The following is a 26,004-nucleotide window of genomic DNA, read 5'->3' on the forward strand; positions in this document are numbered from 1 at the left end:
GTGACATCTTATGTAATTGCAGGAGATGACATTGGTAAAATCTATCCACCTGTATTTCGTTACAGGATTTCTCCTGTTACCCTTTAATGACCACCAAACCCCCACCAAGTCCCTAACTCCTGGCAACCACTAATCTGTTCTTTACCTCTATAATTTTGTCATTACAAGTACATTACATAAATGGAATCATACATTGTATAACTTTCCAGGAATGGCCTTTTTCATGTAGCATAATTCCCCTGAGACCCATCCAAGTTGCTGCTTGTATCATTTGCTCCTTTTGAAAGTAGGAAAAAGGTACATTCTACTATGGTATTTTGTTGTTGGCAAAGTATGTATTCCTTAGGTGAAAATGTCACAATAATCGTGCAGAATATTAACTTTTAAGGTACTTGCATGAGATCTGATGGCAGTAATTTGTTGCCATTTTATAGTAGGAAAAGAACTAAAAGTTTGGATCCATATTTATCTGTGTTCTCTTGTAGGTCAAGCGTAAGTGTTCGTTAGTGTGTGATTATAAAGTAACAATCTGAACTTTTCAAGTGCAGAAACATAATCAAATTTAAGAACTTTTGGAATGTTCTTTTACTCCAGGAGGCCTCAGAAATCTCTTTAAGTGCAGGACTGATAGAGTGGCTCAGGCCGTAGAGTGCCTGCCTAGTGAGCGTGAGGTCTGAGTTCAAACCCCAATACCAAAAATCAAAAGAAATGACTAAATGCAATGCTGTCCTTTGAATTTAGGGAGTGTCAGTGGCTTTCAGTGGTGTGGAGAGCCAAAACGTTTGGAAACGGAAGCTTCCACTGGGCAACAGTTGAACTCCTTAAACCTCTCTTCTCCTTTTGACCTGAACTTTCCACTTCCAGGAGAGAAGGGCCCTGCTTGCCTTGTGAAGGTAATAAAACCTTTTGTGGCCTGGCATTGATGGATATGTTGTCTCAGGAGCTGAAATGGAAAACTCCTGGCATTTATATTAGTTTCTTTGTTGCTATAGCAAATCACTACAAATTTAGATGGAATAAAAACTTGTTATTTTACGGCTTTCAGTCAGCCTCTTTTCTGGAGGCTCTGAGGGAGAATCTGGGGGGAAGTTTGCCTTTTTTTTCCCTTTATCTGGCTTCTGGAGGCTCTTGCATTCATTCCTTGGCTTATGGCTCCTCCTCCATCCTCAAGACCAGCCACATTGCATCTGTCTGACCATTTTTTCATAGTCGCATCTCCATCTGAGTATCCAGGAAAGGGATAGGTTCCCCTTTTATGGACCTATGTGATTATATTGGGTACACTCTGATAATCCAGGATAAGATTGTGATCTCAAGAACCTTAATCAGACCTGCAAATCCCCTTTGTATATAAGGTAATATATTCACAAGTTCCAAGGATTGGGTTGTGACCCTCTTTATTTCTTAAAGAAGTGAGTATTTCATAGAAGTGGAACAACTTTTTAATTCTTCTCTGCTTTCTTCCTAACATCATTTCTAAGTTTATAGTATTTTACTTTTTCCTACTCTTAGCAAGGTCCATTTCTCACTTGTATTTAAAATAAAATACAAGTTGGGTGTGGTGGCACACACTTGTAATCCCAGCACTTGGGAGGCTGAGGCAAGAGAATTGTGAGTTCGAGGCCAGCCTCAGCTACATTATGAGACCCTGATCACCAACCCTTTGCATTCTTATTCTTAGTAGTTCTAACTTAAATGGTACCTCAGTCACTAAATGGGGCGTCGAATTACCATCGCTTCTCCTGTGCTTCCACCATGTCTCGACAGTCATGTGCTTTATAGTCACTAAAGCCTGTCCTGTCACAGTTTTCAGAGTTTGACCATTGTAAGTTTAGTTGATCTCCTAGTGTTAATTAGTTTATGAAGAAGCCTAAAATTAAGTGATTCTAGTATTTTCCATTTGTTTTTCCTCCTCAGTGTGGTTGATAGGTTTTGAGATAATGCAATTTTAATTTTTAATTGACTGCCAGCCTTTGGGAGAGCCTTTTTCTCGAAGTAGGAAAGTAGGTTACAAGCAGATGTTGATCTGCAGTCAGGTGTCCTGTGTTTCAGTTTTTGACTTAATTTGTTGATTAGCAGAATGACTAAGACCTCTCTTGGTCCATTTATGAAATAAAGGAGTTACTTAAATGTCCATTTCTTGATCTACAATTCGAAGATGTGACTGTAACTTTAAGGCTAATTTTTTAGGCTTTTAATATCATTTAGGTCTAATCTGATCTTCTGTCACTGCTTGTTAGGTATATGAAGATTGGGATTGCTTCAAAGTAAATGATGTTCTTGAGTTATATGGTGTGCTATCTGTGGATCCTGTGCTGAGTATACTGAATAATGATGAAAGGTGAGTCTGTTTGCTCTTTTTTTACTTTGATTTAATGTCATACTTCCAGAAAAGTGGCAGCATAGTTGTACAGTTTAACTCCCTTTTCCCCTTTCTCCAAATTTGCCAGTGTTGTCACCACTCATACCCTGTGTGCTTTGTCATTCATTTCTGCTGTCTATTAATGTGCACATCTGTGTATTTCTTCTTTTCTTTTTTCTTTTTTTTTTTTTTTTTTTGAGGTTGGGTCAATGTAGCCCAGGCTTGGTCTCGAACTCTCAGTCCTCTTGCCTCAGCCTCCTGAGTGCTGCTATTAGAGGCAAGCAAGTACCACCATGTTTGGGCCATGTACACATTTTTCAGAAACATTTGAAAATGTGCGGGTGTCCAGTCCTTTTGTCCGTAAATACTTGAGTCAGGGTTTCCCAAGAGCAAAGAGATTGTAACCAGAGCACAAATACCAAAATTAGGAAATTTCTCATTATGTATGACATGCTAAGCTACAAACCATTCTAAGTTCACTAATTGTCTTAATTATATTCTTTCTTGCATGGTCCCCCTGCATCCTACCTTTCAGTACAGAATCCATATGGTCTCTCGTATTGTTTTATTTAAAACAATAGAAAGTTTCTATTGTTTTATTTAAAAAAACTTATTTAAAACAATAGAAAGTTCTTAGTTTTGCTGGGAAGTCCAAGGTGAAGGCACCAGCAGATGTGTCTAGTGAGGCCCGCTTCCTTGTTTACACTTGGCCCTCTTCACATGACTGAGAGCAGACAGCCTTGACACTTGTGAAGAGTATGAACCAGTGGAATGCCTTTGTTACTGTTGTTTGGTGAGACAGGGTTTGAATTCAGGGCTTCACACTTGCACAGAAGGTGCTTTACCACTTGAGCTACACCTGAAACCAGAGTGCCTCTTGGTTTGTGGATATCTAATCCTTCCTCATTAGACTCAGGTTATAAATGGTGCATCCTCAGGGCATTGTAACAGGAGATAGGTGGTACCCACCAAGCATCTCTCCTATACCATTACTATTTCTCTTTGTCATTAGCGAAAATGTGAGAGAAGATGTTTTAAGACTCAAATTTTCTCAGATTTGGCTAGTGGGAGGCACTCTAAGCAGGTCTGGGTCCTTTTCAAGATGATCTTATCCTTGCCACTTATTTTCTGGCACATTAAGCTATTACACTTTCCATATCCCAGTCCGAATAGCAGCCTTTTTTTTTTTTTTTTTTTTTTTTTAAGGAAAATATTTAAAAATTAAGATTGGTGGTCCATATGCTAAATGATGTTAGGTTGGCTTTATTTTTAGGCTCTTCAGACAGAACAAGGTCCATATACACACATTGTATTAATCAACTTTATGTAACCATAGCAGATACCTGAGAGCACTGCAAGAAAAGAGGGCTGGGCATGGTGGCTCAAGGCTGTAGTCCTAGCTACTTGAGAAGCAGAGATTGGGAAGATGGGTTCAAGGTCAACCCAGGCAGAAAGTTTATAAGATAACACACACACACACACACACACAGAGAGAATTGTGGTCCAAACCAGCCTTGTCATACAGTGAAATCCTGTCTCAAAAATAATCAAAGCAAAAAGGCTGGCAGTGTGGCTTAAGTGGTAAGAGTGTTAAAGTGTGAGGTCCTGAGTTCAACCCCCCAGTACTGTCAAAAAATAGGAATTTTTTGGCTCACGGTTTTGGAGGTCTGAGTCTGTTCATTGGCCCCATTGTTTGGGCCTGTGGTGAGGCAACACATCATGGTGGAGAATGAGTGGCAGAACAAACCCACTCACCTCATGGCTATGGTGTGAAAGATAGAGAGGAAGAGCTCAAGTTCCCACAATCCCCTTCATGGTATACCCCCCAGTGACCTCCCACTAGCCCCTAACTCTTGCAGTTTGCCTCCCACAAGTAGTAGTTGAGAACCAAGCCTCTGACACATGGCATTTGGGAGCTACTCAAGAGCCAAACTATAGCACACATATATGTACTCAGCAAATGCTCTACCACTTAAGTCCTACCCTAGTGTTTCTAAGTCTTATGAAAAACCCTAAATTAGCCCAGGAATGGTGGTACATGCCTGTAATCCCAGCATTGGGAAACAGGCAGGAAGTTTGAGAATTTGAGGCCAGCCTGGGCTACAAAGCAAGACCCCGTCTCAGAAAACACAAGCCAGTAAACATGATTTCACACTATGTGAACCAAAGGTTCAGCATGACCTGTGTAGTTCTCATTGTTTTCCTTTCCACATTTATAACTTTGCACTTTCTACAAAAAGAAAATTGCTCCCATCCTCCTCAGGGATGCTCAGCTCTACAATACGCAGAAGGGAAAATCAGAATTGGTAACTCATGCCACCACAGAAAAATAGCCTAGTGATTAAACTTCAATATTTATTTCTATTGTTTTTTTCTTTTTTGCAGTACTGGGGTTTAAAGTCAGGGCTTCATGCTTGCTAGATAGGCGCTCTATCACTTGAGCCACTCCACCAGCCCTTCTTTGATTTTAGAATGAGGCTATGCACTCAGAATGCTATGTTCCAAAGTTGCTCAGGCAACTTCTCCCCCTCAGTGTGAGTCCTTTATTCATCTCACAAAAGTTTGTATCTGATTATGTTTCACTTCAGAGTTCTTCCCCATCCTTTTTGTTTGGGATTTTTTTTTAAGTATATGAAACATTTATGTTGTTGACAAATTTATACAGAAAATGACTCGGAAGTGTCATTGCTCATCTCATTCCTGGTCTCCTAGTCCCATTCAGCTGCACCAGGGAGCTGTCGCCCTAGTTTCTGGTTAGTCTTTTCTGTATTTCGTTTTTGCAAAAATAAATAGATACAGGTATATTTTATCCAAAAGATCTTTGGATATCAAGATCTTCCTCATTCTTTTTTCTTTTGTTTTGAGATTGCCATAGAAGAGGTCTGATATTCCCCCTACGTTGCAGAATTCTGTTGTTGAATACGGGATGTGAATATGGCTTTTGCATAGGAAGAACTTACATTTTTCCTACTAAAAATGTTGCAAAACAAATTTTAAGCAACTTTAAATACACTTAACAGTCTCTTAGTAGCAGTCCCTAAAATCGCTTGTTCCATCCATTTCTGTCAGTAATGACTCCTTAGTTTAGTTACTTCCCTTCTGAGCCACTCAGTTTTGAGGTGAGGAGACAGACTGGGGCAGGTGGAAGGGTGGGGATCCTCATTTGTCCACATAGTGGTTCTGTGATGTCGTTTGCTTTTACTCGTTGTAAGTAAGGGTCGTTGTGAGATTTTGATGAGTTTAATGCTGTGCGCTATGCAGTGTGGGCTGTGTAAGTTGAAGCCTTTACACATTTGAAGCCATTTGTTTCAGTCATCTCAACAGTAAATCCACCATGTGCTCGTTTACTTCACAAACTTGAAAAAGTCACACTGTGTAAATCACTTGTCCCCTTACTATTCAAGGGAGGTATCACGTACGAATAAAATTTAGGGAAGACAGCCAGATGGAGATGAGTGATTCTCCACAGGCTGAATAATAGTGGCCAGTGGCTTTTGAGAAATACACCAGTTAACGTAACGGACGGGGACCATGGGTCAGTGGTAGAAGACTTGCTTAGCATGTACGAGGCTCTGGCTTCCAGCACCACACTCGAACAAAACCCAATGTGTATCTGTGTGCTGAGACAGCCCATGAATGGCATCCTGTGTGCCATTACCTCAGTGATAGGAGAGACATTGTTGATCTTGAGAACAGAAGAAATCCATTCTTTGACACTTGAACCAAATTGTGTGTGATGGAACACTTCAGAATGAAGGATTGCTGCTGGTTGGTTTTCTAGGGAGAGGTACAGGTGCAAAGGTTCTTGGCTCAAATTCTAAGTTTGTGTTCAGAGATGTACATTTTTACATCTTTGCAATTCTCATGTCTCCACAGGGATGCCTCTGCATTGCTGGATCCCATGGAGTGCACAGACACAGCCGAGGAACAGAGGGTACATAGTCCTCCTGCTTCGTTAGTGCCAAGGATTCATGTGATTTTAGCCCAGAAGCTGCAGCACATCAACCCACTGCTACCTGCTTGCCTTAACAAAGAGGAGAGCAGAACCTGTAAGTGTAAGTGCTACAGCTTTTCGAGCCACAGGCTCTTAACCCTTTTGGTACCCAGAGCTGCCTGTGACTTTTACTCTCTAGAATTAAGGCAGGCCCTCATTTATCAGGGTAAGTTTTTCTAGTAAAGTCTTTGCCCCATTTTCCTCTTCTGTTACTTCTCTTCATAGGAATGGTAACATCTCCCACACACAAAAAAAAAAGGGTGCGGTGGCCCATGCCTCTAATCTAGCTGTTCAGGAAGTAGAGGTCAGGAGGATCAGCTCAGGCAAAAAGTCAAGAACCGCCCCCCCCCATGTTGGCCAATTAAAAAAACTGGGCGTGGTAGAGTGCACCTGTCATCCCAACTATGCAGGGAGCATAAATAGAAGAATCATGGTCCAGTCCAGCCCGAGCATAAATGTGAGACCCTATCTCAAAAGTAGCCAAAGCATGCATGTGCTGGTAGCTCATGCCTATAATCCTAGCTGCTTGGAAGGCTGAGATTGGGAGGATGGTGGCTTAAGGTCAGGCCAGGCAAATAGCTTGCAAAATCCCATCCCCAAAATAACTATATATAAAATGCATGGGCAGTGTGGCTCAAGTAATAGAGCACCTGCTTTGTAAGTGTGACACTCTAAGCTCAAACCCCAGTACTATCCAATCAATCAATAAATAAACAAACAAACAAACGGGCTGGAGGCATGGCTCAGGTAGTAAAGCATATGAGTTCAAACCTCAGAACCACAAAAAAAAAGGATACAAGCTGCCTTAGTTTTAATCTTGCTGTCACTCATTGGCCAATATATTAAGTTCATACCTGTTGTCTCCAGAATTGTGATTCCTTCCTGCCTCCCTGTGCACTGCGACACTGGAGGAGAGCTGGCATGTGTGTTCTGAGCTGTTCTTTTTCTTCCTGCAGTTGTATCGAGTTTCATGTCCGAGTTGTCTCCAGTCAGAGCAGAACTGCTTGGGTTCCTCACTCATGCCCTTTTGGGAGACAGTCTGGCTGCAGAGTACCTTATACTACATCTCATCTCTACCGTGTAAGCGCTGTGGTGGGAATTCAGGGAATTTGGTGTGGTGTAGAAAGTGGGAAGGAGCAGAAAGATCGCTGATGTGATTTTTGTGGTTTAGTTTATCAGCCTTCATCATCAAATGGGTTGTTGTTCAGTGGAGCAAGTGCCACACTAAATCACACACACATTCCTTTTTTAACCTTTTCTCATTTTGACTGTGTCCCTTTAATGTTAGAGCAAAAATGAGATAAAGGACCTGACTGATGAGTAAAATGATCTATTTTATCCTTTTTGTGTTCTTTTTCTTTTCTTTTTCTCCTTTTCTTCTTTTGCAGGGCAGGGATTGAGCTACATCCCCAGTCCCCTTTTTGCATTCTGAGTTCTCTGTTTATACATGCCAAGGCTCTGCTTCTGAAAATAGTCAATGGCATACATCATGTGCATGTTTCATTGTACATTGATGTTAGAACTCACCCTGTGAGTTCACTGTATTTGATCTTAAAAGTGAGGTGCTCCTTCAACAAGTTTAAGAACATAAAGAAGGAAGCAGAACTTATCTGTAATCTTACCACTGAGAGAGAATCTTTTATCGTGTTGGTTCTTGTTCCCATCCTTTTGTTTACATATGTATACCTGTGCAGGTGTCTGTTACACTCTAAGCACAGATCTGTGTCCATATCTTGCTTTTAGCATTTAACATATATTACCGATTTTCCCATCATAATTCTTCACGAACTTTTTAATGACTGCATGTGATTTCATTAGACAGTTGTACCATACTATAACTGCTTCCCTAACTGTTGGGTTTTCCTAGCTTTTCTCTGTAGTAAACACTTTGTGCTCTATCTTCCCTTGGGTGGGTTCTGAGACAGCTGTACATATAGTTAAGGACAGACTCTAGACCCAGACTCCCCTGTCACCTCCTAGCTAGATGAGCATATTACAGGTTGAGCATCCCTAATCTGAAAACCTGAAACTTTGTGATGTTGACATGCTGCTCAGTTTCAGATTGTGAAGCATTACAGATTTTGGATTTCAGATTAAGGGTGCTTATCCTGTAAAGTCTATGCACATATTCCAAAATCTGAACCATTTCTGGTCTCAAACATTTTGAATAAGGATTACTCCACCCACACTTAACTCTTTGTCTCCCGACTTCTCGACTATAAAACAAAGATAATAAATAGTACCCACCTCAGAATGTGGGGAGATTCAATGGAAAGCAGGTCAGCACTGAGAATAGCCCCCGACGTGATGGACATATACAGCAAAACCTTGGCTAGTACTTCAACTGCTGCTGTTCTGATAGCTAAAATAACAAGCCAGGGTATTCTGCTAGATTTTGTGATAATATTAAGGTAATTTTTATTTGCGTTTTGATTGGAAGCCAAGAAATTACTTCAGTATCTTATTTTTTATTTATTTTATTTTTTTTCTAGATATACAAGAAGAGATGTCCTTCCACTAGGAAAATTTACAGTTAACTTGAGTGGTTGCCCACGGAATAGTACCTTCACAGAACACTTATATCGAATTATTCAACATCTTGTTCCAGCAGTAAGACCAATATAAATTCATATTATAAACCTAAGCACATAACAAATCCATCTAATTGTCTTCATTCAACCCAAATACTTAACTTTGAGATTTTAATAGATCTCAGTTAAGGGGAAGCTAAACCTGCCACGTGAGGTAATTAAAATGTGCTGTCTCCTAAACACTTCATGTTAATCGCCTTAGCACAAATTTCTGTAAGTCTAACAATTAACACCATGGCAGTAACTTCCTTAAAACTATACTTTCTGCTGATGCATTTGTTCAGCTTGGTATCCTTCGTGTGCATTTAAATCTTAAATCAGCTCTAAATTATAGCCATTTAACTCTGTGAGCTGAGATAATGAAGCTCATCCTCCACTGCCTCAGTTCTCATTCCTGTCGGGAGAGTTGAGCTGCTTCCATTTGCCAGAGCATCTGGAATGCAGGTTCTTGTGTGGCGAGAGCTTGGGAACAGGGAACTTGTTGTGATGACTTGTGTGACTGCAAATACTGATCTCTTAGTTTGGGAACCTAACAGGTTGAGCTGGGTCATTCACCAGCTCACGGGGCCTCCAAGTGCCAGACAGATCAGCAGCTCCCCTCTGAGCTGACTGGTCAGGACTCGGAGCTGTTTTATGTGGGCTGTGTAATTAGCCACACTGAAAATTAAAACTGAAGACATGTTGAATAATTCGTGAGAAATAATCAGTTGCATGTGAACCATAAGTATTATAAAAGCAACTTTCTCAAATTAAAAAATATTGATGTGACATCATTTTACATTTTTCCAAATCTCTTTAATCCAGATCAATAGGAAGCCACTAGGTTTTCATGTTTATATCTGCATTTAGTCTGTGATCTTTTTGTTTTGATTGAAGTATATCTTTTGTGTGTGTGTTTGTGTGTTACTGGGGTTTGAACTCAGGGCCTCATGCTTGCTAGGCCAGTGCTCTACTGCTTGAGCCACTCTGCCAGGTCTGTTTTTGTGATGGGTTTTTTGAGATAGGGTCTCATGAACTATTTACTGGGGTTGGCTTTGAACTGCAATCCTCTGGATAGTTACCTCCCGAGTAGCTAGGATTACAGGCATGAGCCACTGGTGCCCAGCTGAAGTATATTTTCTTAAAGAGTAGTTTTAGTTTGGAATTTAAAAATCTATCAGTGAAATTTTCATTTTCTGCTATAGTAAAATTCATTGGTTTATCTTGCATATTGAAAGAATGTGAATAAAAGTGATTTTTTTTTTTTTTAATCTCATGGACCCCATTAAAGTGTCTTAGTAATTACCTGGGCCCTGTACCACTTTTCAGGAATATCTGAAATAGGTCCTTTGCCCTCGTGAAGATTATATTTTCATGGTGGACTTCCACCTCTTATGATGGAAGGCCATCAGAGTCCACTGTATGTCCTTTAAGTATGTGCTGGACAATAAAGCCCTGGAGAAGGGGGAGGGAGTCCTAGATGGGCAGAGCTGCCTGTGTACACAGTGGGGTCCAAGAAGGCCTGGCTTAGAGTGATACTCAGAAGAGACTGGATAGGCGTGCAAGAGCAAGCCTGGTGGCTGCTTGGTGGAGGTGTTCTTCTATGCAGAGGCACTGAGGAATGATATACTAGGCACCGGCAGAGAGGTGGCAGGAGCACTGGGAGCAGGAGGCGGGGTCAGAGGCACCCAGAGACACTCACCTGTAAGGGCAGGCGCTGTAGTGCACACTAAGGACACGGTTATGTTGCTATGTGCGAAACACTTCTCTAAGATAGGGGCCTCCTCAAGGTGACAGCATGGTGAGCTTCTTCATCCCTATACAGTGGCTTACTCTTCCTTTTGCCATGTCCTATTCCCGTGTATCACTGTTTATGTCTACTAGCCCTGTGAGCTTTTTCTGCGCACCTCTCTGAGTTCTCCTTGTGTCTCTCATGAGGATTATTTGCAAGTGACCTGCCTGTGCTTCTGTGGCAGGGCCTCACCTCACCCTGCGTGCCACCTTTTGTTTTGACAGGCCCTGCTTCCTTCAGGATTTTTATTTGTATCTGTGATGCCCACCCCACTTCCATCACTGAGCCAGGATACAAAATTCCCCTAAATTTTAGAAGTATGTCTCACTTCTTCCTTGACAGCCTCTGCTTACTCCCCATCCTCCACCCCTTTGCAGGCCAGAGCGCAAAGAGAGGGTGTCTAGAGCAAGATGAGGGCCTGAGAGTGGCGTCAGGATAGAGCCGGCACTGCAGCATGCCAGTGCCCCTGCTCCAGGGGCTGAGACTCCAGTGGTGAGACCTGCAGCATGTGGGTAGGCGGCCCGAGGACTCCACTCCTCTCTCAGTCCATTCAGCAGTTCAGTCTGTAGTGGAGTGAGATGAGTACACGTGACTCTCAATCAAAGAGTGTAACAGAGAATGAAACTAAGCCTTTCCCCATTTCCATGACTAGACATTCCCTTCCCCATCCCTCTAGCTTGCGTTAGGTCACAGAGGTTAAGCTTCTAGCTGTTTGGTTTATGTTTGTCACTTGTCTGTCATTTATTTCATTGGCAAAATAAAAATTGTTCTTTGAGAGTACTGAAGAACAAAGCAGCTCCGAGAATGAGACTTTAATGGAGGGTGCAGGTCCTTCTTTCTTCTAAGAGTTGCTTCCTTACAAACCAATAGGATCATTCTTTCTATGTAAAAACGAAGTGTTTTAATAACCCCAAACATACTTTTTTTTAAAACAGGGAAACCTAGATCCTTGTTCATGAAAAGCTTTTTCTTGCAGTCTTTTCGTCTGCAGATGACGATCGAGAACATGAACCATCTGAAATTCATTCCCCACAAAGACTACGCGGCCAATCGCTTGGTCAGTGGGCTCCTCCAGCTGCCCGACAACACTTCCCTTGTCATCGACGAGACTCTCCTGGAGCAGGGACAACTGGACACCCCAGGTATGTGGTGGGTGCTTCTCCTTTTCTGACTTCCTGCTTAAAGCCAGATCTGGCAGTTATTTTTTTGAAGGATATCTATGGGCAAAGACAAATTCACGTTTTTTTGATGAGGAGGATAGTGGGGTTTGAACTCCAGGCTTCATGCTTGCTAGGCAGGTGTGCTACCATTTGAGCCACTCCATCAGCTTGGTATATGTATTTGATTAAAGCGTATTTTACAAACTAATTGAGTACACTACCTGTGCTTTGTCCTGGCATTCTGAAAGTAGTGCAGTAGCACAAGTAGTATTGTAAAGAAGTGGAGGTTTTGTCCTTAGTTATCTGTTCCCTCTAAGGAGAAGTGCAGAGCTCTATCACACACTTTCTACCTCCCACATGAACAACTTGAACAGTTTTCAGAGAATCTGACCAAAATACTTGATAGATAGGTGATTCAAACTAACTGGAGTTGTGGAACATGCTTATAAAATTACAAGAAAGCAGAGCTGTCAGAGTGACTCAAGTGGTAGAGCACCTGCCTAGCAAGCACAAAGCCTCCGTTCAAACCCCAGTACTGCCACAAAAAACCCTAGGAATCAGAGTATGATAGCTGTTGCTCGAATGAAGAGAATTTAGGTAACACTGCTGGTGTTAGAGTAGATCCAAGCAATGTAGATTGGGTACTTTTCAGGCAAAGGTGAGGAGAAAGTGAGTAGAATTCTAACAACCTTATCTGTATAGAACTTGTGCTGTGTATTACTGTAGTCCTGTGACCTAGTCACCTGGGGAGTAATCATACTTCCTAGGATCCCATTTTTGGGTCTGGCGACATTAGATTTGGGGGTGTTGGCCCCAGAAAGAGGTAGCTGTCCTAGTTCTGAGTGTGAAGCTTGTTGTGTAGGGAGCATTTAGTTCAGTGGCAGTCAGCTTAGTGATCGGTTGGTGCCCCTCTTGTAAGCAGTCTGATATGTGAAGGTGATTTCAATCAAATGACTGAATGATGCTGGTGCCTTTCCAGGTGTTCACAATGTCACTGCCCTGAGCAACCTGATAACTTGGCAGAAGGTGGACTATGACTTCAGTTACCACCAGATGGAATTCCCTTGCAACATCAACGTTCTCATCACCTCGGAAGGGAGGTCCCTCCTCCCGGTATGAGGAGTCAGCTTGCAATGGAGGGAGGTTACATTTGGAAAGTTAAAGTTTGTTGTTTGTTGGTGCTTATTAACAAGATACATCCCTTCGAGAAATTGGGCATGGTGGGGCACGCCTGAAATCTCAGCTACTCAAGAGGATGAGGTGGGAGAATCATGAATTCCAGCCTAGCCTAAGCAGTATGGAAAGACCCATCTCAAAAAAAGAAAGGAAAAAAAGAGCAGGGGGTATAGCACATCTAGCATGCTCCAGACGTGGGTTCAATTCCAACATCATACAGTAAACGAAAGAAGTTGTGGATTATAAATAAGGGACTAGATAATTTGTTCCTGCTTTGAGATGAAAAACTTGGCATGTGTTAAAGACCTCGCTCAGCAAATCAGAGGATACCCACAGCTGTTGACAGCAGAAGTCATATCTAGGCCTAAAAAGTAGAAGTTCACTGCCCGATTTACACCAGACAGCTGTTTTTATTGCCTTTTCCCTTTGTTTGCTACCAATCTTAAGTGAGAAATACTGTAGAGTTCCTTTGAAAGTATCCCTAGTCACTTGGTAATCAAGTTTATGCTTACTGGTGAATCCTTGGATTGTCAGAATGTCTGATCAAGAGCTGTTAATTCAAACTGGATGTAGAGGTGTATGCCTGTAATCCCAGCTTTCAGAAGGCAGTGATTAGGAGGATCATGGTTTGAGATCAGCTTGGGCAAAATGTTAGCAAGATCCCATCTCAACCAATAAGCATGGTGGTAGGTATCTATAATCTCAGCTTTTTGGGAGGCATAGGTAGGAGGATCACATTTAGAGGCCAGCCAAGGCAAAAATGTGAGACGCTATCTGAAAACTAAAGCAAAAATAGAGGTAAAGGCGTGGTTCAAGTGGTAAAGCCCTAATAAGCGCAAGGCCCTCAGTTCAAACCTCAGTTCCAAAGGAAAGGTGTTAGTTCTAAGGCTGATAAAAAATACACCCAGGTGTTGAAGGGTGTGTAGTTTTTCTGTGTAGTAGTGCATACCCAGGAAGGATGGGAGGCAGCCTTTAAGAATGAGCTGGCTTGGTAGTAAGTCTTCTGTGGGCATGGGGGTACAGTGCCATTAACTGCCTCTAGAGCTCCACTGCCATTCTGTATGCTTACTGAAACCCTTGGGGAAACATAAGCAACCAAGAAAAAGCTGTCCTTCCTGACTGTAGCTATGATAATTAATACTAAAATCTGGTTCCCATTCCCCTCTTGGCTCCCTTAGGAGCTGACAGAGGCTGCGTCATTCTGAGGACGCAAATGAGCACAGCATGTGGGAAGTACCGTGTGCACTTTCTCTTTCAGGCAGACTGCCAGGTCCACCTGCAGCCCCAGCTCATCCCACCCAACATGGAGGAGCACATGAGCAGCCTCCTGACCGCTGTGCTGCCGTCCGTGCTGAACAAGTTCCGTGTCTACCTGACCCTGCTCCGCTTCCTGGACTACAGCATATCAGACGAGGTCACCAAGGTGTGTGGAGGTGCTCTGTGCACCTGTCTGCTCTCCTTTTCCTCCTGGAGCCCACCACTGTGGTCATGTTCTGTTGAAATCGACACTTTCCAGTGTCCCCGTTTCAGTTCCCGTAAGGATTCTTTTCTTTGGTGCTGGCGCGTGCCAGGCAAGCATCCCGCCCCCGAGCGCCTCCCCAGCTTCTGCCTTGAAGCCTCTTGTACAAGATTTTACACGTATTTTTGTTTTTAAAGTGTCTGCCCTTAGAGTTAAAATTAGCCTCTTACTGACCATCATCTGTTTATGACTGGTGGCCATTTGATTGCAGTAATGCACAAGAACTTTGCTCCTTTCTGCTCCCACTCTTCTCCGTGCTCTGTGACAGGTGACATCCTCACATGTCGCACGCCCACAGCACTCCCAACTACTGCTTTATGCAGTAGGCTTTTAATTGGAGAAAAGTTACAGATAGACATCTATACTGCTTTTTATTCATGGGGTTTACCTTGCTGTCTACATTCTTTATTGTCAGCCTAAAGAACCCGCTGACTTCAGTGTTTCTCGAAGGGCATCTGACTTTCTTAAAGTTTCTCCTCACCTGGGATCATCCATTTTCTCCTGAAGGCTGATTTTGCTGGATGCACAATTGTGATTTATAGTGTTTTTCTCAGCACTGCCTCTGGCCTGCTGCTTTCAGGGTTCTTGGGCTCGCTCTTTACTTTTATTTTTGCAGTGCTGGGGACAAAACCCCAGGCCTCACTCACACATGCTAGACAAGCACATCCCATTGACATGCACCCCAGTCCCTGGCTCGTGGTTCTCTATCCATGTGACACCACATGGATAGAAGTTTACAAAACTTCTAGTTTTGTAAAAGGTACCCCCTCCTCATCCAAGGAGCAAATCTCCCAAGACTCCTACTGGCTGCCTGTCTTGGTGTGCGTTTCTTTCATTAATTTTTTGGTGGAACTGAGGTTTGAACTTAGGGCCTTGCACTTGGTAGGCAAATACTCTACCACTGAAGCCATACCTCTAGCCCTTTCTGCTTTAGTTATTTTTCAGATAAAGTCTCCCCTTTGCCTAAGGCCAGTCTTGGACTATGATCTTCCTACCTACATCCCCGACATTGCTGGGATTACAGATGTGCATGATCACACTCAGCTGATTTTTTTGAGAGAGAGTCAGGCTAATTTTTTACCTGGGCTGGCCTCAAACCTTGATCTTTCCATCTCTGCCTCCTGTGTGGCTGGATTACATGTGTTTGCCACTATACCTGGCCCCATGTGGATTTTTATGAATTTATCCTACTTGTAATCTGTTTAGCATCTTGGAGTGCACAGTAATGCACATTTTGGTGATGTCAACAAACTTTGGAAGCTTTTTAAATTTTTTTCCCTCCCTCTGGCACTCTTGCTGTATGCATGTGGGTCACACGATGGCGTGCAGTCTTGGAGGCTTTGTTTGTTTTTCCTGCTCCTCCTCTTTCTGTTCCAGGTAATCTCAGTCAGCCTTTCTACAGCTTGCTGGTTCTTCTTGTGTCTGCTCCAATCTCGGAGGGAGCCCCTCTACTGATTTCTCATGTACTACGTTTTTAACTCCAGAATTTTGTATGCTTTTAAAAAATTATTTTTGTCTTCTTACTGATGTTTTTTATTTGGTGAGACATTGTTTTTTAGGTTTTGTTTGGATTTTTGGCTGTACTCGGAATTAAAGTCAGACCTTGTGCTTGCTTGGTAGGTGTTCTGTCACTTGAGCCACTGCCAGCCTGTTTTGTGTTGGGTATTTTTGAGATGGGGTCTTGTGTTTGTTATGGCTGGGTGGCTCTATACTGTGATCCTCCTATTTGTGCTTCCCTAAGTTGCTGTGAAGACAGGTGTGTACCACCGTGCCCACCTATTGGTTGAGATGGGGTCTCAAGACTTTTTTGCATGGACTTCCTTCTGTTCTTTATCCCAAGACCACCCCCCACCCCCCAGTGAATGCCTGAACCTACCGAGTACACCAGGCCCTACCATGTTTTTTCCCTGTGTGTTCATACCTATGACAGAGCTCAGTAAAAGACTGAAAACTATAATACATAGAAAAGTTACAATGGTGTACTGTGACAAGGATGCGAATGGGACTCTGTCTCAACTCCCATGGGACAGTGTGGCGAAGCTAGAGAAGCTGTTTCACATTCCAGGCAGGACAGGGCAGGAGCTCATAGTAACACCCAGTTTAAGATTTTTGAACTCTTTCTGGAATTTTCCATTAACATTTTTGGACTGTAGTTGACTACAGGTGGCTGAAAACTTGAGAAGCAGAACTGCAGATAAGAGTAGGCTATGTTGTTCCCTTTGGTTCTTTGAAGGTGTTTACAACAGCCAGTTTCAGGTCTTTGGCAAGTCTAATGTGTGGGTTTCCTGAGGGATGTTATCCAGAGGCAGAGGCTCACATGGTCCCTAAGTGTGCATGTGGCTTTCCAAATTCCTAGATACGGATGAGGATTTAAAACCTCCCTGTGGACTGTTGGTGTGCAGTGCTGTGGATTGCACCCAGAGCTTTGCACATTCGAGACAAGCGCCTCTACCACTGAGCTGCTCCCTAGCTTTTCCACTGAAGGGTTTTGGTTAGCTTGTTGTTTGCTGCCGCCATTTTCTGATGTCAAGAGACTGCTCACACTGGCAGGCTCCTGCAGAGGGCCTCTTCCAGGGAGCTACCAGTCAGATGACAAGTTCTCCTTGAAGGAGCATTGAGGGAACTCCCAGCCTCTTCTCTCACCAGTGACTACCAGGATGTTGGTTTTAAGGCTGTCACCTAGATATGGAGGTAGAATATGAGAACAGAGCAAAAAAATGCCAGAAAGAGCAGCATTCCTTTTTTTTTTTTTTTTTTTTTTTAAGTGTAGTACTGGGGCTTAAACTCAGGGCCTTCATCTTAAGCCACTCCACCAGTCCTTTTTTGTGAAGGGTTTTTTGAGATAGGTTCTTGTGAACTATTTGCCCAGGCTGGCTTTGAACCTCGATCCTCCTGATCTCTGCCTCCTGAATAGCTAGGATTACAGGTGTGAGCCACTGACACCCAGCAGGATCAGCATTCTTACCAAGAACAGAACCGTATTTTTTTTTTCTTTTGATAAATGCTCCCCAGATTATAGTAACAACCTAGTTTCTAACTTACAGAGGTTTGGTTTTATTTTGGGGTTTTTTGGACAGTATCTCATTGTGTAGCCCAGGCTGGCCTGGAGCTTGTGATTGGTCCTCTTGCCTCAGTCCTCCCTAGTGCTGGAATTACAGCCTGCACCACCATGCCTAGCTGCTCTGTGCCATTTTCACTGCTGTCATTCTTCCCCTATTTAAAGGCATTACATTTATTATGGAAGTTGCTGGTTTATGTTTGCTTAGTCTTCTCAAATGGAACTGAGCTTTGTTTTGTTCACAATATTTTCAAGAGTAGCATTGCTTATGTGTGTGAAGTTTTGGTTCTCCATCTTTTCACCCACGTGTCTTTATTTGAGGCAAGGCTGACATCCTCATTTTTACATCAATCAGGGGCCATGTTTCTTTCTCCTTAGAAGAATAAGGAAGTAGTTTTGAAGTGCATATAAGAAATCTTACCAGAACACTTGTTAAAGTATTTTTGCTCCTCTGGTAAAGGCAGTTGAAGATGACTTTGTGGAGATGCGGAAGAACGACCCTCAGAGTATCACCGCTGATGATCTCCACCAGTTGCTCGTGGTTGCTCGGTGAGTGGCACGTGGCCAGGAGTGCTGTTTCTGTGGCATACCTGAAGCAGACTTCTAAAAACAGAAAGGAATTTTCCTCTTAGAAACACCTCATGGAAGGGCCCACTGAGGCGGGATTGCATGTGGCAGTGAGCTCAGTGGAACAGGCACGCCACTGTTCTCTGAGCTTCAGAGTGGCCACTCTCTGATTCTGACTCTTTAGAAGTCACACTGGCTTTTGATTGTGTATGGCTACCGGGTGTTCTTGTCTCTTAATTTGGCCTGTTTTTATTTAAAAAGTCTCCCTATGCCTTAATTTTTTTAGTTACCCTCCTAGCTCTAGACTTAAATTTGTTTCTATATTTCAAACCAGGTTTCTGTCTCTCAGTGCTGGTCAGACAACACTGTCAAGAGAACGATGGCTGAGAGCAAAGCAGCTGGAGTCTTCAAGAAGAAACCGGCTTCAGCAGCAAAAATGTGTGAATGGGAATGAACTTTAAAGTGTGGGACCCAGGATGAGTAAGGGGCAAACCAGCCACATTATCATAGAACTCTAACGTCATTTATACCACGTTGTTTTATAGAGAATTTGTATCAAAACCAATGACTTTTCCTGAAATCAAGCCTGGTAGCAACTGATGTTTATACAATACTCAGTTCAGTAAGGGCTTTTACCTTGCTGATTTTATGGAGCTTTTGGAGTTTGTTTTATAATTATATAAATTAGTAATGCTGTACAAAAGTGTATTTGATATTAAAGGTTTAATATTGATAAAGTTGATGATTATACCATTTCCTTAACTGCAGCTAAGTCATAGGCAGACTCTGTTGAAATGCTAACATTAACTTCATTTGAAGAAAATTGCTGTAATTTCAAGGCTGGAGGAATTGTGCACATCAGGCTTCCATGTTGTTCCAGTTTGTTCACAGTGGGTCTGAGTATGTTCAGTAGTCCAGTTTGGGGAATGGGTGTATTTGCCATTGATTCACATGTGAATCCTCTATTATTTTCAAAATATTTGGCCACAGAAGCTTTTTTCCACTTAACAGCTGTTAACAGTCTATTTACAGAGCAGTGGTTCCCAGATTTTTGGATTTCATGGATCAGTAATACTTCCAAAAATTCTTAGAATTGCCAATTTATTTTGCCCAGGAATCTGAAAGAAATCCTATGTGTTATTACAGCTTTTTCTTCAGAAGGAGGATAATCTCAGAAAAAGAAGTCATCCTTTACGTGGAATAAATGAAACTTTGGGAAGAACACTGCATTGTCCTTATTTTTCTCATTCACGGTGCCTTTGGAAGCACTATTTTATGGGACTCACTTAAGGGAGTGCTGCTTTATAAAAATGTGCCCACATATGAAAAGAGCAGAATAGTAAACTTAAAAGAAGTTGTAGGAAGTTTTTTTTTGCAAACGGTGCTGGGAATTAAATCCAGGGCGTCTCTTGCGTGCTAGGCATGTGTTGTGCTATGTCCGCCTCCCCAGCCCAGAAGAAAAGACTGCATTATTGCTTTGTGATTGTTTTGGATTTAAAGCTCTTTATATGAGTTGCAAATGTATTAGATCAAGCAACATCTGTGAGTTCAGTAAAGGCCTAATACAGTTATAGGTAGGTTTCCCCAGACCAATTAGTTTTGATACATAATTTTTTAATTGGTGGTACTTGAATTTGAACTCAGGGCCTCCTGCTTGCTAGATAGGTGCTCTACCACTTGAGCCACTCCACCAGTCCTTTTTTGTGTTCGGTGTTTTTGAGATAGAGTCTCACAAACTGTTTGCCCTGGTTGGCTTTGAACTGCAATCCTCCTGAACTGAAGCTACTCTGCCTCCTGAGTAGCTAGGATTACAGGGGTTAGCCACCAGTGCCCAGCTTGATACACAGAATTTTAAACGAACAAAAGTACCATTACCTATAGAGAGTAAATTAATATACTATAGTAGTATAATTGTGGCAATAGGAATATTCAGAAGGGTAGTTAGAACATTACTTCTTTAGGCTATCAGTGTTATATAAAGATTTATTTCTTTTAGTAACTTTCAGACTTGAAAGCATAAACTAAATGATTCTTTAAAAAAAATTTTTTTTCCCATAAGGAAGGCTTAAATTTCCATTAACCAAGGAAATAGGGTCAGCCTTGAAAAATCAAGGAGTTAATTTTACTCAATGAAGGGAAATAAAAATGACTAGCTCAGCATTCTGTTCCTAAATTCAGGTCTATTTTTATAAACTAATGTAAATGATGTTTATATTAGAGTTCTAACTGGTTTTCATTTTTATAACTGGTAGACTAGATCTTCCTTAAACTTTTAGAAATAAAGTGAAGTCTCAACTGACCTTGTGAGAAAATAATTTTCTTTGTCCTAGAACAAGATGGTTACTATGTGTCTAATTGTGCTAATGTAAATTGAAATTTACCAAAGAAATCCTAATTTTGCTTGGTCTACAGAAAAGTTCTGTTGAAAGAACCTTCTTTCTAGTAAATAAAACTTCCCAAATTACCAGTACCATGGGCTGTTTTTCACGAATTACAAGACTCAGCCTCCCATATGATCTTATGTTCTCTTGGAAAAGTGTCACGGGGTAAACTTAAGTCTAAGCAGTAGCGTACAACAGTGTCCCGCCAGGCAGGAGAGTCAGACCCTTTGCCTTCTGAGGCACTTTTCTCCCTCGCTATGGACTTTCAAGTTTGTTGCTGACTGAAGGCAAGATGTTAATCCTATTGAATGACCTGGAAACTGAGTGGATATCTATAGATCCCTGTTTGGAAATAAACATTATCTTAAGATAACTTTAGTTTTCAAAAATCTCTTTGTGACCCATTTCTGTGGTGCTTAACCATGCCTATTTTCTCAACAGACCTTGGTTTCTACTTTCTCATGTTGTGAAACACTGTTTTCAAGACTCAGAAGAAGAGTGGTAAGAACAGAGCGAAGCCTTATTTTTTGCAGTGCTGGGGCTTGAAATCAGGGTCTACACCTTGAGGCACCCCACCAGCCCTTTTTTTTTTTTTTGAGATAGGATCTCATGAACTATTTTCCTGAGCTGGCTTCAAACCACGATCCTCCTGATCTCTGCCTCCTAAGTCATTAGGATTACAGGTGTGAGCCACTGGCGCCCAGCCACATTTGTTTTTTAAGGTTTGACATTTAAAATATGGTTTGTGATTCATTTCATTTTAAAAATCATGAGAACACTTCAAAAGAGTAAGATAATTGAAAGAGGAGAACAAGTGTTTAGTTAGCAAATTCATTGTGAATTCTTTGATTTAAAATCAAACAATTGTTAGCAATATTATGCAAAAAATTCTCATACACTCACTTTAAATTACAATGGTACTTTATTTTTATAGTCACAAGATTTGACACTTCAAAAAAAAGGATACCACTTAAAATAATAAAATGGAATGCTTATTAAACTTACAACAGACATAATGTTCAGCTGAGAATCACTTCAACAGGCTAAGGCTCTTAAGACACCAAAGAAACCAATACCTGCTGGTATATGCCATGCAAGTCTCTTACTGCGTGGGTTAGAGGTGGCCCTGGTTCTTTGTGGTTACCATTATCATCATAAAACCAGTTTTAGCATAGTTATGCTTCATTCTGCTCAAGAAGTTAAAACTGCTCCTTTTCCCCAAAAAAGTTATCAAAACTTGATTTCCTCCTATCATTCTGAAGGAGCCAGTATAAATCTATTCTTCTGTTCCTGAAAACAGCAAAGTTTAATGTTTCAGTGACATTGACATATGATGTACCAGGTTTACTTAGGCAAGTCAGCGCTCCTGGACTTGGGGGCAGTATATGTGGCAGAATGTGTTTGTTCAAGTAGAATTTGGGGAAAATTGGGATCCAATGAGAATCCATTTGACTGTAGTGTTGACCCTCAATTAACTCTCCATAGGGAATGATTAAGCCATCAAAACTAAACATTTCTATGTTCAGATGCGTCTCTGTACTAACACTTCTGAGAGGTAATCCAAAGGAATGAAGACAGAAAAATGCCAATTCCTTAAATGGACCTTTCTGTCTCCTTCACTGATTCCATCCCTTTTCCCCCCTCCAAAAAACCAGTTTAAAATCCTTTCAGTGAACAAACTGCTGTGTAGTGTATAAGCTGCTCAGGATGATGGACTTGTACTCTTAGCTCTGAAATTTGGACGTCTGCTTAGGTTCAGGTTCCTTTTAAAATACTGTCAAAAAAATTTGATCTCTAGGTGTAGACAGCACAAGTTAAATTAGCCTAACGTGAAATCTCTTTGAATTTTCAAATGAAAACCATAGGGTTCTTTGTGGCTAAAACCTAAATCTGAATTATTCGTGTCTGGCATTGTGTAAACATATTTTTAAGTTCATTTTGCTGGATTTCATTAAGCACTTCAGGTTCTGCAGGACTCTTCTGAACTTTTGCCACTGCCAAGTTTATCCCATGGGTTAACCCAGCTTGGGTAATACTAGCAACCTGGACCATCGAGCTTCGAATCTTTGCAAAGGGGGAGACTGCTCTGCTACTACTGCTCTCTGACGGAGAAGGAGTTACATGCAGCCCTGTCTCAAGCTCCACCATGCTGGAACCAGAGCCAGGTGTCTTTTGAGAGAGAACTGAGTATGCTGGTTCAACTGACAAAAACTGTGGGCCTGTTGCAGGAAAAGATACATCTAATTGAGATGGTCGGGAAGGTGTCTGTTCTGTTGATTCTGAATGGTTTTCTTCATTAGAAACTTGACTGGTCATTTGATTTCCTTCCTCACTAGCTTGCTGAGATACAGACGTGGTCTCTGATAGGTCCATCATTTTGTTTTGTGCATCTTGCACAAATCTGTGGCAGTAAATATCCATAGGCTTGGCAAAGCCAGTCAGTAAGTGCACGTTGTCAGCAGAAGGACTTTTCTTCAAAGGAGACTCCTGGCCTTTTCCAAGCCCGCTTCCATAACCAACAGTGACCTCTGGAGGAGCATGAATACTAGTGTCGGTGCTGCTAATAGACTGGGATCGACTACCCAACCGAGGTGCAGAAGCAATAATACCACAACTAGGGAGAACATAGTCTACCGGCCCTAAGCTCTCTGAAGAATTAGCTAGCTGCCTATCTTCATCAGACCTGGAATTTGTAAGGAATTCATCAGAGTGGTATGAGTCATTTTCTGAAGAAATGTCCCCATCAGACTCTGCCTGGACCTTATTATTATCCATCACCCCCGAGTTTTCCATAGTCTCAAGACTACTGTCTGACTTCCAAAGATTGACTTTTAAGTTTGGTTTTAGAAAGTTAACTTTCATTTCAGGTTTAGTAAAGTTGCCTAACTTTCGTAGGTTACCAATATTTACATTGGATTTGGTCTGCTTCACTTTTTGATTTAGAGATGAAAATTTGCTCATTAAAAATTTTTTCCCTTGGGCCAACGAGCCTTGATTTTGAGATCTGATACCAATGATGTCTTCATGAGCTTTACTGCTCTTCCTATAAATTAGAAGAGAAAAAAGTTAATTTTCCATGGAACTCAAAATACTCATTTCCGTTTAATATAAGTGAAAGTGCTTTATTAAAATTAGCTCCAAGTTCTTGGAGTAGTGGATTGCTAATTGCTAAACTCAGATCATCTCTGTAGTTGACATTGAAGTACCATCAATCAACAGAAATGTGTTACATTTAATTGTAAATTTTCTAGCTGCTGCATTTGAAACAGGTGAATTGATTTTTAATAACATTTTACTTAACCCAATATATACAACATTCCATTTCAGCATATACAACAAATTTTTCTTTTTTTTAAAGCACATCTCTAAAATGGCAATGTGTAGTATTGTTAGGGCACACCTTAACTGAAACTAGTCACATTTCAGAGGTTTCAAAGTCCCATGTTATGGGTGGCTACCATTCTGGGCAGTGCAGGTTGAAACCAGCAGCAAACTTATTTGGTGTTCCTGTCATCAGTCATGACAGCTGTGAGAGTAGAAGTCTGGTGTTTTAGTATATACATCAATATTCTTACCATGCAGGTTTACTGACCAGGAGAATACTGCAGAAAAAATAGGAGGTTAAAGAGCTACTGAGGGCTGGTGGAGTGGCTCAAGGGTAGAGCACCTGCCTAGCAAGTGTGACACCCTGAGTTCAAACCCCAGTACCAAAAAAAAAAAAAACGAGCTACTGAAAGAGTTCTTTCCTGTAACAAAAGACAGGATGGCGGTGTGGCAAGTGGTAGAGTACCTAGAGTGCCTGTCTAGCAAGTGCCTGACCCCAGGACTGCAAACAAACAAAAAGGACTGAATAATTTTCCTTTAGAGGCGCAATTGGCTGTCCTCCCCAGTGAAAAGTGGACCAAGAAGCTTGATCAGTCCTCAGGAGGAGGAAAGACACAAATTCTAAATGCAAAATAATCTGTTAATAGCCATTCTCTTCCCAAATTAAAGTGTTTAAAATGTACCATTTTCTCTGTACATGCTTATATTTGAATATGCTTCTCTAGTTAAAGAGTTAACAGTCACAGGGGCTGCTTTCTCTCAGGGGGTCTTTGGGCCATCTTTCATCATGATTTCTGCAAAATACTACCTAGCTAAGGGACTGTGGAGAGGGTCACTATTACTCTGTGTAACTGTTAAACAAATCCAGATGGATATCCTAAATACCATTTAGGACATCTTAAGTACCATTTCACTCAAAAAGAAAATGTGGGTCTTCATAGAATTTTTCTTAAAGCTGAGTTTAAACCATCTCTAAGGCAGTACAGGATTAAAGGGATTCTGCAAGCAATTTAGCACTATTATGGGCAAGGGAAATAGTCACAACATTTAATCTGGATTCTAAACTTGGTAAATCACCCTGAACGTGAAAAAAATACAGAACAGATGTTTACCGTGACTCTTTTGTAAAAGGGAAAAAAGACAGCAACCAACATTTTCAGCATTGGGTTAGTAGCTACAAACCAGGTGTTCTTCTAAATGCATTATGACTCAATCCGTGCATTATCTCGTCTTACAGGTAACACAACTAAAGAAAAGGACTATTAATTTTCTTTCCCTGACTGTAAGGTAAGAGAATCAGGAACTAACAAAGTGGCCGATCTCACTATGCTGGGTGTTGTGGCATATGCGTGAAATCCCAGTACTAAGGAGACTGAGGCAAGAAGACCTAGAGTTTGAGGGCAGCCTAGGCTACACAGATCCTGCTCAGAAAAGAAAATTTTAGATGACCGATCAGAGACCATGTTCTTAACCCACATGATACACTGCAAACACCAAGTACCCTCAAAATTACTCTCAAAAGTCCCTTAGATAATGTGTACATGCTATTTATGATACACTGTTAGGTATAACACAGCCAATTTTTATTTCAAAATTGGAGAAAATTTTATTTGCCATTAAAAATAAATTAGCAAGGGCCAAGTATACATATTTTTAGGTGTGACTAAACAGTGACTGTTAACAATGATCAATTGTTTCACAGTAATGTAATTCCTTAAAATTATACATGAAGGATTAAGTTGGCCACAGTCAATTTTTACATAGGCCAATATTACTGAAGCCATGAGTCATGTGAAAATAGTAGCTAGTTAGGAACAAAACCCTCCAGAATTCTGTAGTTGCTGTCTTAAAAATTTTAATCTGATTGAAACCTCCCTTACAGAAGAATTCCAACTAACAAGTGTAGAAAGAATGAGGGAAATGAAAAACTCACCACAGGAATAATTACTACAGACAAGACCTACTGATGGATGTAAAAGCGAGTAGGCTAAGGTTTAAGCAGAAAAAATACTTGCATGGTCTCAAAGGATCCTCCTCCCCCACAAAATACTTGATGTATTCACAGTTACCTCACAGAAATGACGTCACTTCTGTGATGACC

The 26,004-nt window shown here is 41.4% G+C and overlaps 2 protein-coding genes across 9 annotated transcripts in view; one reads left to right on the forward strand and one right to left on the reverse strand.

Moving 5' to 3' along the window:
• The window catches only part of Mcmbp (minichromosome maintenance complex binding protein), a 39,372-nt gene extending 18,420 nt beyond the window's left edge, over window positions 1-20,952 (forward strand). The window contains exons 7-16 of one of the 2 annotated variants that reach the window (XM_020169855.2): window positions 742-893; window positions 2,241-2,341; window positions 6,239-6,417; window positions 7,313-7,436; window positions 8,849-8,966; window positions 11,695-11,860; window positions 12,858-12,991; window positions 14,313-14,477; window positions 18,092-18,180; window positions 18,533-20,952. In XM_020169855.2, the coding sequence (XP_020025444.2) occupies window positions 742-893; window positions 2,241-2,341; window positions 6,239-6,417; window positions 7,313-7,436; window positions 8,849-8,966; window positions 11,695-11,860; window positions 12,858-12,991; window positions 14,313-14,477; window positions 18,092-18,180; window positions 18,533-18,659 (1,355 nt within the window). In that variant the 3' untranslated portion in view covers window positions 18,660-20,952. The remainder of the gene's footprint in view (window positions 1-741; window positions 894-2,240; window positions 2,342-6,238; window positions 6,418-7,312; window positions 7,437-8,848; window positions 8,967-11,694; window positions 11,861-12,857; window positions 12,992-14,312; window positions 14,478-18,091; window positions 18,181-18,532) is intronic. The other variant, XM_020169856.2, reaches the window with a different exon arrangement.
• Window positions 20,953-21,482: 530 nt separating this feature from the next.
• The window catches only part of Inpp5f (inositol polyphosphate-5-phosphatase F), an 86,810-nt gene continuing 82,288 nt past the window's right edge, over window positions 21,483-26,004 (reverse strand). For all 7 annotated transcript variants that reach the window (XM_020169844.2, XM_074078199.1, XM_074078202.1 and 4 more), the window contains one exon: window positions 21,483-23,622. In XM_020169844.2, coding sequence (XP_020025433.2) covers window positions 22,464-23,622 — 1,159 coding nt within the window. In that variant the 3' untranslated portion in view covers window positions 21,483-22,463. The remainder of the gene's footprint in view (window positions 23,623-26,004) is intronic.

This window comes from Castor canadensis, chromosome 7 (assembly GCF_047511655.1).
Source record: "Castor canadensis chromosome 7, mCasCan1.hap1v2, whole genome shotgun sequence".
Taxonomy (NCBI): Eukaryota; Metazoa; Chordata; class Mammalia; order Rodentia; family Castoridae; genus Castor; species Castor canadensis.